This window comes from Oncorhynchus keta, chromosome 18 (genome assembly GCF_023373465.1).
Source record: "Oncorhynchus keta strain PuntledgeMale-10-30-2019 chromosome 18, Oket_V2, whole genome shotgun sequence".
Taxonomy (NCBI): Eukaryota; Metazoa; Chordata; class Actinopteri; order Salmoniformes; family Salmonidae; genus Oncorhynchus; species Oncorhynchus keta.
In genome coordinates this window covers 5,520,907-5,533,363 of record NC_068438.1, presented here as the reverse complement: position 1 = coordinate 5,533,363, position 12,457 = coordinate 5,520,907, and the positions used below count along the sequence as shown (strand labels likewise).

At 48.3% G+C, this 12,457-nt stretch overlaps 1 protein-coding gene across 1 annotated transcript in view; it reads right to left on the bottom strand.

Annotated features, from left to right (window-relative positions):
- Positions 1-4,590: 4,590 nt before the first annotated feature.
- LOC118396809 (protein jagged-1b) overlaps positions 4,591-12,457 on the bottom strand; it is a 45,016-nt gene continuing 37,149 nt past the window's right edge. Inside the window, exons 7-13 of the mRNA XM_052467218.1 lie at positions 11,938-12,057; positions 11,568-11,681; positions 8,198-8,311; positions 6,908-7,021; positions 6,584-6,807; positions 6,348-6,498; positions 4,591-6,211 (exon numbers count right to left, since the gene is read on the bottom strand). Of these exons, the coding sequence (XP_052323178.1) occupies positions 5,772-6,211; positions 6,348-6,498; positions 6,584-6,807; positions 6,908-7,021; positions 8,198-8,311; positions 11,568-11,681; positions 11,938-12,057 (1,277 nt within the window). The 3' untranslated portion in view covers positions 4,591-5,771. The remainder of the gene's footprint in view (positions 6,212-6,347; positions 6,499-6,583; positions 6,808-6,907; positions 7,022-8,197; positions 8,312-11,567; positions 11,682-11,937; positions 12,058-12,457) is intronic.

Here is a 12,457-nt window from a genome sequence, read left to right as displayed (position 1 = left end):
ACCAGACACCTCTGATCTCCAGCACCATGGGTACCTCTACAGATTACACTCACAACTTTTCCCACCTATACTACACATTCTTTTGTCTCATGTCCTTCTGCACACTTCTCACATCTAGGAATATCCCTCCTACACACTGCTGCCACCTGACCATAAGCTTGACACCTAAAACACTGTAACGGATTCGGGACAAAAGTGCTCACGGGATAACTGTCACATCCCAACTTTATCTGGTAAAGACTCAAAACTCAGTAGTACAGACAGTGTCTTCTTTGTTTCACCGAGCTCTCTACGAGTGTAACTGACAGTTAGACTTAGAGGTTATGTTGTTGTCCTTTGTTTGAATTGTTTACGTGTCTGTGGCGCAGGGGAAATAATAAGACAAGCGGAACTAAGTAGCTAATACTGTTGTAACGGGGATCCTTATTGTAGCAACATACTTTTGGAGGGAAGGCGCTGTGTTAGCGAAGTTTTCATGTCATCGGGTGTAGTTCATAAAGGTTGCAGCGTGTATGTTAGGATGAAGTGTGAATTCATGCCAGGAATAATAAGTGTGAAGTTTGATTTCCTCCCTTCTGTAATAAGCAGCCAATTAGGTATTTTTCCTTTATTCATGTGTTTAATATGATACTGTTATAGCGCCGGTTAAACTGTTATGTATGTAAGCACTTCAGAGTTATACCAAGCTAATAAGTCACTCGTAAGATAAGGAGATTGTAAGAGTGTGCTTAACTGTATTTTTCATTTACTTTATAGTTCTCACGGAAGGTGATACTTCTGACTAAAACTACAGAATAAAGCAGCCAGTTAAAATCAAGGAACGGTTGTGCTTGTGGTTACTGAAGGGAGCTACAGTGAGACGAGTCTGCATCGCACCAAACAGAGGGTGTCACAGACACAGGGAATCTTCAACTTCAGTTGATCCTCCTCAATACTTAACGTCACTCCAGTTATCACTCCTTTCACTCCTTTCCCCAGTCGCATGGTTTAGAGCGCACGCTCCCTCTGGATGGCAGAACTGCAAAAAATCAACACGATTCCACTTTGAGTGCCTTACACCGACCAAACATTCCCCAACCTTTTCTCCACCCAACCTGACACCACATATGGATCTGCCAGAAGACAAGGATCCATTCTCTCCTAAAAATCTCACTCACACTGGGCCAGAATGAGGCTCAAACTCAGCGGTCTTCACAAAAGTTCTGTTTGATCCACCACTCCATATTCACTGAAAACATCTTCCAATTTTCTCCTTTTTCCCCCCGTCAGCCATCTTCTCCTTCATCAGATCTTCCAGAAGGCTTGTGCATTCCCCCATCTCCCCATTCCCCCATCCCCCCATTCCCCATTCCCCCATCTCCCCATTCCCCCATCTCCCCATTCCCCCATCTCCCCATTCCCCCATCCCCCATTCCCCCATCTCCCCATTCCCCCATCTCCCCATTCCCCCCCATCTCCCCATTCCCCCATCTCCCCATTCCCCCATCTCCCCATCTCCCCATCTCATGGCCACTGGTGTGTAGTTTTTCAGTTATAAAATGGTATATACGGAATAACACAGAGTTTCTTCGCAAGACTTCCGGGAACATCGCAAGACTTCCGGGAACATCGCAAGACTTCCGGGAACATCGGAAGACCTCCGGGAACGCTTGCGAAACACACCAAGCAGACCAGGCTGGGATTTTGGGTTTAAGAAGTCAAGGAGAGAAGGAAAACATCATTCCATAGTTGTTCATTTTCTCTAAATCTAAAGACACAACCTAGATTCTAGCCAATGTTTTAAGTAGTTGAACATGTTATTACTCAGACCGTGTGAAGGTTACAAACGGACATGTTTTCATTTTCGTCAAAAACAACTTTATATCGGAGTGCCTTTGATGCGACGGCCTGCACGTGAGCAGTTAGGCGCGAGATGACCGTTAGACCCGATGACGTGTTTCTGTGCATGAATTTAGCTATAGCCAACATCGCTATGACATCGACTACAAGCGTGATCAGGGATTTCTACTGGAGAAGCGGTTCCTGGCTTCATGCTGTACTGTCTTTGCTAGTAAAATGGTTGTGTTTTTAAAGATACATAGGACTGAAATATATGTTTTGGAAATATGAACATCCATCAAAAGGGCTCTAACCTAAATGGCACAGTCTCAAAAAGGCCACAGGCCTCTACGGGGAGTTTAGTCCTCGCGTGCATAATCCTATCCGGCATGACAGGCAAGGCAGTGGGGCAGAGCAGCTAAGGGACCAGACAGGATCGAGTTCTCGTGTGCCTCTGGCAGTACTAGAGGGGCAGCTGATAGGCAGTGTCATTTTAGAGAACCATGGGGGCCAGGAGGGTGCCTGCTCTGGTCCCCGTAAGGGGCTTAGGCGCCGACCCGTGAGGAGAATGCACAAGGACACAAAAGTAGTCTTGGGCCACCCCATGGAACGCCTCAGGTGTGGCAAAGGACCCTCTAACTCAGCTGGTGCAGGTCTGCTCGGGCCCATCCGTTGGCAGGTGAATACGATGCCTGAGGCTGGCCACGGCTGGAGGCGGTAGCTCCCCTACTGCGGCGCAGGATGGTGGCACAAAAGTCACAACTGTCGTCGGCAGCTCACTGGCTACAAGCAGGATTACTAACTTGATTGGCCACTAGATGGCGTTACAGGACCTATCCTTTCTGCATGGTTCAGTTACCTCATGGTTCTCTCATACCTCTGAAGTCATTGTCAGATGATAAAGCTTCAGCAAAACTCCGTGAGGACCCTTTTGAGATGATTCTACATGCCCTGCTGCTTTGAATATGAAGAAAGTGAGATTTGTAGAGTTCAATTTCAGTTGGAGGTGTCAGAAGTATCTCCCAAAAATGACACTTTTGAGGGACAAATGGTTTATATTTATCATACCTAACCCACACGTGTGAGTTGTGTTGACATTGAAAAGGGGGTCGGTCGTTCCACCGGTTAGGTGCATTTTGATGAGTGTAGCCTAAATTGATTTCATCCAATTTTTACATTCTGCATAAAGCGCACATGTTCAACTTCATAAAAAACACGTTAAAAAAATTAAGTAAGTTCCTATTCAGTGGCAAATAAAGTAACAGGGTTGACCGTAACAGGGTTGGCCGTAACAGGGTTGCGGTCAAATCCCCTTGTGACAGGGGGAATGGAAGCTTGTTGTGTGCAACAGGGAGTGGCAATTGAATGCAAGCTTCCCAAATAAAAGTATAATTGTTCAAACATTTCTAACCTAACTTCTATGGGTAACAGGGTTGACTTGTTATGCTCGAATCCCTTCGTTTTCCACCACAAAACCTCCGAAAACGCCCCAAAAGAGTATAACATGATTGGAAATAAAACCACGAGGAAACCTGTAGGAAACTTGAGCATTTCAACATGACTAGTTTCAAGCACTCTAAAGCTAATTTCTGACAAGAATATTGAGAGGCCAGAACAAACACTGCAGGTTTACAATAGCTGCTGGTCTCTGGTTCCTCGAAATAGATCTAGAGGAACTAGTAGAAACATTGAAACTACCCTCTGTGATTTTAACCTTGACCCCCAGTTCATGGATTCAAAGCTGCTGGGGCATACATATAGGCACCCAAGAGACGCCAAGTGGACAAACTCACACTCGAGTACCATTGGACTGAACAGCCAATAGGATACATCACCATAAATGTAATATGTAATATATACCCTGCATTAGTATGATGGCAAAATCAATGGATGATCAATGAACAAGGAGCTTGACACTTTGTACAATGAGGAACTTTGACCTTTTCTGTTATGTATGGTTGATGATGGGTGGGTTATGGAGTCATCCTGAGCTGCACAGCAGGTGTGAAGAGGTCTACAATGCAGTGATTTTGTGTGTGTGTGTGTGTGTGTGTGTGTGTGTGTGGTAGAAACTCTATTTCCTACATTTCCATGTGGCCAGGGTGGGGACGGGAAGCCCATGGTCATTTCCACCCTTTAGCCTGTCTGATAAGGGCAAAGGTCACATTCGTCATAGCCGTAAGCCTGCTCACTCTAACTGCGGTGACCTCTCACTTTCTCTCTCTCACAACACACACACACATATAAATCACATATTCATTCTCACTGTATTGTGAACTCACTTACAGCATCTATTGCTCTCTAACATAAACATACAGGGACACACTTGCTAAGAAAGTCCCTCACAGGCAATTAAATCATTTTGGGATATCAAAGCCGGCCAGGTGTTTTATCCTTATTTTTTCCTGCCACAATTACAATCTCTCTGTGTGTGTGCATGAGTGTTTGTGTTCGGTTTGAGTGATTGCTGTGGGGTTGTGTATGTGTGTGTTGCGTGATCTGGTGACACAGTCATGGTTACAGCCATGCTCTCAATGATGGAATATCCTTTCTGGCCTCCCAGTACTGGTGGAATAAGAATGGATCTACTAGACATGGAACTGCATGACCCATTCAACCACTTGAAAGTGTCCTTCCTTCCTACCTCTCCTTGATAAACGCACTGATCTACCGTGACGGGATTGTTGAAAGCTATCTATTCACCTATCTATTCACCTATCCGTTTGTGTTGGATCTGAGACACAAATAACTCAGGTGACACAAACATGGATTTGGAAGGTAAATGCACTTTAATTACGATCCACACCTGCTGGCAGCCCCAGACGAATGGAAGGAGAGAGAGGACAAATAGCGCAAAGTAAAACAGCGACTTTCAGAGACAAACCACAGTACAAAAAACAACAATATCAATATGTACAACATATATACACAACAGTGCTATTTCACACACAGGTATAAAAAACATTTGACATCTTTGACAACCGCAGTGTGTTACAGAGACCGCACAGGCAACAGTGTTCTGTTTTTAACTCCGTTCTCTCATGGTTCAAATGGATTGGGGTCAGGCTCTACTCTCTTTGTCTGACCTTTCCCTCTTTTTAAAAATGTTTCATCTAAAGCTTGCAGTCATTGATTCTTTTTTGCTCTTTTGTTGCTCCTTCTGTCATTTTCTCTCTCCCTCCTGGCAACAGGCATGATGGTCTGTCATGCTTATCACACACACACACCTCGCACTGTCACGCGTACACACACCTCGCACTGACACGCGTACACACACCTCGCACTGACACACAAAGACACACACACACACACACACACAATAATTACACCACAGTTTATCCTTCAATAATTCATGTGGAAATGGACTTAATTGGAATTAAAAAACACTTTGCCCTTCCCTCACATCCCCTGTCAGTTGCCTTCCAGCCCAGGAGGCCACAGTGCAGGGCCACAGTCTCTGTAGAGGTCCAGTTACATATGTCGGTGACAGGCCATCTAGGCCTTCCAGGGCAACCAGGAGAGTGGGGTGCCTACAGAGGGATATTAACACCTGGGGAATGGCTCAAATGGCTCCTCACAGTTGTTCCCATAAAACACAGAGACACTCAGACACAAGCCAGACTCTAACTCAAGGCCAACCTTCATAAGATTAGCTCCGGGGTCAGCAGGTCAGAAGTGCATGATGTCATAAGTCGGAGGTTAAAGTTCACTGCCACGCTGTTTCTTGATGATCTGCTTAGCTACCCCATAGGCCCAGCATTCTACACCAATAATATATGCTATTTAGCAGATGACAATCTCAGCTCACAAAAGATGAGGAGTCAACTCAGAGAGGGATGGGTCGGGTGAGGTCATCACCACAGGAACCTATGCAGCATGGCACAGCGCTGGGGTCCAGGGCCAGGCAGAGAGAAGTGGGTGCAAAATAATAAAAGCCTCTGACAGTTCAAAGGTCACACCTCCAGTTCCTGATTGTCTGAGTAGTGGAAGCGGTTGAGCTTCTCCCTCTCCAGGTTGGAGATGTCCTGTTTGGCGGCGGGGGTTGAGGGTTTGAGTGCAGGGGAGGGGTGTGAGGGGGCCTGGGAGGGGGGCAGAGTGAGCTCGATCTCCTCGCAGCAGCGTAGTACAGGGACAGGGGTGTGGGCGGTGGTGTTGGGGGTGAGAGGGGGCAGGAGGGGCGCGGGGCGGTCCAGGTTTCGGACGAGGGTGACGAACTCCCTCTGGTTGTTGATGCCCTCCTCCTGGGGCCCGCCCTGCGTTTTTTTCCGTCGTCGGTGGAGACGGGAGAGGAAGAGAGCGCAGGCTGCGCAGCCGCACGCCATTAGTAACGCTGACACACCCACCAACACCATGTAGAGATTGACCCCTCCACGAGCCGGGTCTGACATGGCACCTAGTGAGAGACAGAGAGAAATAAAGAGAGAGAGAGAGAGAGAGAGAGGGAGACACTTTAGTTAGTTCGTTAGTTAACAAACACACCTGTACACATACATAATGTGAAAAGAAATCTCATCCCCACTACACCTCACCTGGACAGTGTTGGCCATGACAGGGGTCCTTAAGGCTTGTGCACTCGTTACCATAGTAACCCTCGGGGCAGGCACACATGTACCCCCCCTCGGTGCTCCGACAGGACACCCCCTGCTGGCATGGGTTGGGATTGCACAGATCCACCACCACCTGGACAATATGAACAAGAACAAAATATGTGAGGAGGATACAGAAAGCCAACGGGAAGATGACGAATCTGAGAATGGAGTCTGACCTCGCAGTATGTCCCTGAGTAGCCGATGGGACAGCTACACAGCTCCGCCCTGCCCTCCTTGTCCACACACTGGCCTCCGTGCTGACAGGGGGTGCTGTCACAGGGACTGGGGCCAGTCTGGCAGTGCTTCCCAGAGAAACCAGGCAGACACAGGCAGCGTGAGCCTGACACAGAGTCCTCACAGTGACCTCCGTTTAGACACAACCCCTGGCAACTGCTGTTCCCTACAGAGCACAGAGACATCTAGATCAGCACACTCAATCACATAGACACACACCCACACACACCATCTTTCTCCATCCTTGACCTTGACCGTATACTCACTAATGTCACAGTTTGGCCCCGCCCAGCCTGGCAGGCAATCACACAGGTATCCACCAATCAGATTACGGCAGGAGCGGGCATGGACACACACACCGATGTCACACTCGTTGGTGTCTGTGGAGAGCGAGAAAACCCGTCAATAAAATCACTGGCGTGTTCTCGGGACTATTTTTTTTAGCTTGCGCCAATTTGAAGCAGCGGTCCTTTTGTAAGAGTCTGGCACAACTCACATCGACACGGTCACATATACAGAGAGCAATAAAACCTTTTCAAAAGAGAAATGACAAAGGCTGTGGTCGCTGAAATGTTAGCCCAATAAAGTTCAATCAAGCCAGAGGCTGTGTGTGCGTGTGTGCGTGCGCGTCTCTGTCTGTGTGTCTCTGTGTGTGGGCGTCTCATCTCCTACAAAGAGATCCCAGGGAGCTGAACCACTTCCGGTGTGGCTATAGAAGCAATAGTGTCGCTGTCACCTCCTCCACCTGACTCCAGAGTGTTGGTGCTCCCCCTGACTCCATGATGAGGTGTGACAACGTCAATTAGGAGAAAGGAAGCAGTCAGGTAATAGAAACCCTGCTGCTGTCAGCCCCATAAGGATTTACCACCAGGGGTGAGAAAGAGCAGAGAGACAGGGAGCGTTGACCTCTGTAGGAACAGAGGGGATTCTCAATGACCCACACAGTGAAGTGACTGGGATATAAGGAGACTGTCATCTCGAACTATGTCTTCAATGATTATGTTTAAATATAACCTTTGATGAACTCGGAAAGTCCGATAAGAACAACTTCTTATTTACATTGACGGCCTACCGGGGAACAGTGGGTTAACTGCCTTGTTCAGGAGCAGAGAGACACATTTTTTACCTTGTCAGCTCGGGGATTCAATCTAGCAACCTTTCGGTTACTTGCCCAATGCTCTAACCACTACGCTACGTGCCACGGACACTATGAGCCCCATCCTCTGTGTGTGTGTGTGTGTGTGTGTGTGTATGTGTGTGTGAGCGTGCGCGGGCACGTTTAACTTGATTCGATACAAAGCCTCTACTGAAGTATCGTCTGTCATTAGAACTAATATGCATCAGGGCTTTGGGGAATTTCTTCTGAATATGAGAGTGCTTGGGGGGGGTAATGGACACAGTGTAACATTGTACGCATACCGAGTTTGATCCGGGGACTGGATCCTCTAGCTAGAAGTGCTTTTGTGTGGATATACAGTATCTACACAGAAGAGTATCTATACAGAAGAGATTTCTCTTGTAGATTACTAGTGTTCCATAGCGTCCATCTCACTGACCTAGTCGGCAGGTTCTGCCAGTCCAGCCGGGGGGGCAGAGGCACCGGAACCTCTCTGGAGACTCCTGGCACGTTGCTCCGCGCCCACACGGTTTTGAGTCACACTGCCGCACCACTAAAAAGAGACAGAAGTCAAGTCATCAACCGGTTAGATCAAGAAATCATTTGATTATACAGCCAACAATTAAAGAACCAGTGAGCGGTGAACATGAATCCACCAACCAATTGTCGAGTCTGAGATTCGTACTTACCCTTATTCTCTGGAAAGGTTTTGTCGTATTATTGCTCGTTTTGTGCGGTTGTTTCGTCTTTCTTATTTGCGTGCATGGCGAGTTGTTCTAGATGGGAGTGTCTGCTACATTGTTTTTTACTAGAATATAAATGTAAATGTCTGGGCAGCTGTACGTTGCGTTGTGTTGGCGATACATGTGCGTGTGTGAGTGTGTGTGTCCCTAGTGGTTCTGTCGGTATGCGAATGCTCCTGCGGGCCTTGTTTTCCTTTCCCCCTATTCTCTTGCTCTGGTTCCTGAGCAAACACTGATAAATAAAATCATCCGCTGCGCATTGTTCACACCTCACCGGATCTCCTAAGCTCGCTTTCCCATCCAGAGACAGACGGATAGGGGAGCGAGAGAGAGAGAGAGAGGGAGAGAGAGAGAGAGAGAGAGAGGGATAGGGGAGAGGAAGGAGCAGCCACGCCTCGTTCCACTACTCTGGAGAGGAATTCAAAAACAGAGAAAAGGGGGAGAACATAGAGAGAGATTGGGAAGAGAGAAGAGGCTGGGAAGGAGGAAGTGAGAGAGAAGAGGCTGGGAAGGAGGAAGTGAGAGAGAAGAGGCTGGGAAGGAGGAAGTGAGAGAGAAGAGGCTGGGAAGGAGGAAGTGAGAGAGAAGAGGCTGGGAAGGAGGAAGTGAGAGAGAAGAGGCTGGGAAGGAGGAAGTGAGAGAGAAGAGGCTGGGAAGGAGGAAGTGAGAGAGAAGAGGCTGGGAAGGAGGAAGTGAGAGAGAAGAGGCTGGGAAGGAGGAAGTGAGAGAGAAGAGGCTGGGAAGGAGGAAGTGAGAGAGAAGAGGCTGGGAAGGAGGAAGTGAGAGAGAAGAGGCTGGGAAGGAGGAAGTGAGAGAGAAGAGGCTGGGAAGGAGGAAGTGAGAGAGAAGAGGCTGGGAAGGAGGAAGTGAGAGAGAAGAGGCTGGGAAGGAGGAAGTGAGAGAGAAGAGGCTGGGAAGGAGGAAGTGAGAGAGAAGAGGCTGGGAAGGAGGAAGTGAGAGAGAAGAGGCTGGGAAGGAGGAAGTGAGAGAGAAGGCGTCGGTGGGAAAGAGAGCGGTAGGTAGGGTGAACCCATAGGCTAACATTGGCAGTACGGCAGTCGTCGTTTCTCCGTTCACACAGCCACCGTAGCGTACATTTCTCATCTGTCAGCCCCTCTCTCGTAACCTTTCCAATTGACCTAGCCCTGCAGTCATACCAGTTTCCATGATCCTGACCCTGACCCCAGCCCTGCACAGTAACCCAATTCAAAGCCACCACAGCGCAGCGGGAGACTCAATAACAAACAAAGTAACCTCTAATTAATGTTCAATATATAAATCACGTCGAAAAACAGAGCCGTGTTGTGGTTCCCGACATCCATGCCCTAAAACTCGAAACGCTAGTCTGTGTTTGTGTGTGTGTGTGTGTGTGTGTGACTTCATGCTCCCACCCAGTGACAAACAGTAGATAGATAGTTCTGTAAGCCATGTTGTCAACAAACGCTCCATGAATAATAGCATTCTAATTGGTATCACAACTACAATGTAATTGCCTTGAGGATTTACATTTCAACATGGGGTCCATTGAGAGCGAGAGAGAGACAGAGAGAGAGACAGAGAGAGAGACAGAGAGAGACAGAGAGAGAGACAGAGAGAGAGAGACAGAGAGAGACAGAGAGAGAGACAGAGAGAGACAGAGAGAGAGAGAGAGAGAGAGACAGAGAGAGACAGAGAGAGAGACAGAGAGAGAGAGAGAGAGAGAGAGAGACAGAGAGAGACAGAGAGAGACAGAGAGAGAGAGAGACAGAGAGAGACAGAGAGAGAGACAGAGAGAGAGAGAGAGAGAGAGACAGAGAGAGACAGAGAGAGAGACAGAGAGAGAGACAGAGAGAGAGAGAGAGAGAGACAGAGAGAGACAGAGAGAGACAGAGAGAGAGACAGAGAGACAGAGAGAGACAGAGAGAGAGACAGAGAGAGAGACAGAGAGAGAGACAGAGAGAGACAGAGAGAGACAGAGAGAGAGACAGAGAGAGAGACAGAGAGACTAAATTGCCTTCTTTCTTTGAGCACAGCCAGACTCTCGTACTTTCCCACACACTTTAAAGGAAAATAAGCAGTGATACAGACAGACAGACAGACACACAGACAGACAGGGAGGGAGACATAGAGTACATGTGGACCCCTCCCTCCCTCTTCCCATTTGTGACTCGGGGCTATGGTTCCCCTCTGTCCTCACCGAGGGAAGGAGATCACCTGTGACACCGTCACCATAGTGAACAAACATGGCGGTGAAAAGAGAGACAGTGGAACGCCGCATGTTTATACAGACATCTCTGAGACACCCGGACATAAAATGAATGCACTCATGACAGCTTTGGATAACAACTAAAATCATCTGCTAAATGGCAAATATGATATGATTATTATACATGATTATATTATCGTACGCTGTGTGACTCCTTCACACACACACACACATAAACACACACACACACGAGAGATCGCTAGATCTTCGAATCAGAGGCAGGACTGACTGACACTGTAATCCACCTAAACATTTGTCACCTCAATGCCCCCCGTAATGATGAAGTGGAACATTCTCCAAGCTGTGTGGGCTCCTGTTAACTTGTGGGAAAAATGGGGAAGGCAGACAGGGGTGATTGGTATTCTAACGAAAGACCAAGCACCCATCTTACCTTAAATGTTTAAGCCTGTTAGCTAATTGGCTATGTGAGGATCTCCGGCGAAGGTCAAAACATATCCCCCACCGCTCCTCATTTACCCTAAACACACCCCATGTTGACATGCGCAGTTTAGCAGGCTCTACCTGTTTTGAAGGGACACACACACACGTACTAGACTCACCGAATGGGGCCTGGCTGCCATGACTGTGCTGACCTGGGCTACTTATCTGAGTCCCACACTAACACTCCCTGTTTCTCTGACACACACAACAACTGACTCCATGTTGTTCATGCGTTTGTGGCGCAATGAATTGTAATCGGGCATCTGATTACTGCGTTGTTTGTGTCTCATACCGGACACGGATTAGAATCTGGGCATTGGCTCTGCTCCAATCACAACCAGTCGCGGGTAATCTCAGCCGTGCTGATTGGCGCTAATTACCGTCTGCGCAGGTGTGTCCGGTCCAGCTGTCGGCACAGACACAGCTGAAACCCGACGGGTCCTCCGCGCAGGTGGCCCCGTTCGCACAGGGGGAGGAGAGGCACGCATGCTCCACTGAGGAACGGCGGGAGAGACGGGCGAGAGAGAGAGAGAGAGAGAGAGAGAGAGAGAGAGAGAGAGAGAGAGAGAGAGAGAGAGAGAGAGAGAGAGAGAGAGAGAGAGAGAGAGAGAGAGAGAGAGAGAGAGAGAGAGAGAGAGAGAGAGAGAGAGAGAGAGAGAGAGAAGTCAAGTCAAACTCAAAGCCAGGCAAATTCAATCATGAACCTGGTCGCTAACTGCCCACGTGCTACAAGTAATGTAACGAACTCACCGATATCACAGTTGCGCCCGCGGAAGCCCTCTTGGCACTCACACTGGTACTCGTTAGGCTCTGTGTTGGAACAGGTGCCCCCATTCTTACAGGGCCGGTGGGTACCGCAGTAGTTCAGATCTGAGAGGTAAAGGGAGATGGGGGCGACGGCAAGGGGGAGGGGAGAGAGACAGCAAGAACGAGTGAGAAGGGGTACAGTGGAGGGGGAGAGAGGGGTAGGAAGAGAAGGAGGGATGGAGGGATGACAAGAAAGAGTAAAAAGAAGGGAGAGAGAGAAAATGTTACATGGCAGTTGAAATGGGAAGAAAAGTGACAGAGAGGGAACGGGGGAGGAAGATAGAGAACAAAAGAAAAGGATTCCTCTCCCCTCTATGTATTTTCCCGTGTCCTTGATCCGTCTGGACTCAGAAACACAGAGTGGCAATGCTACATTGGTGCGAACACACACACACACACACACAGACACACACACACACACACACACACACACACACACACAGAACAAAGCGTTCTGCACACA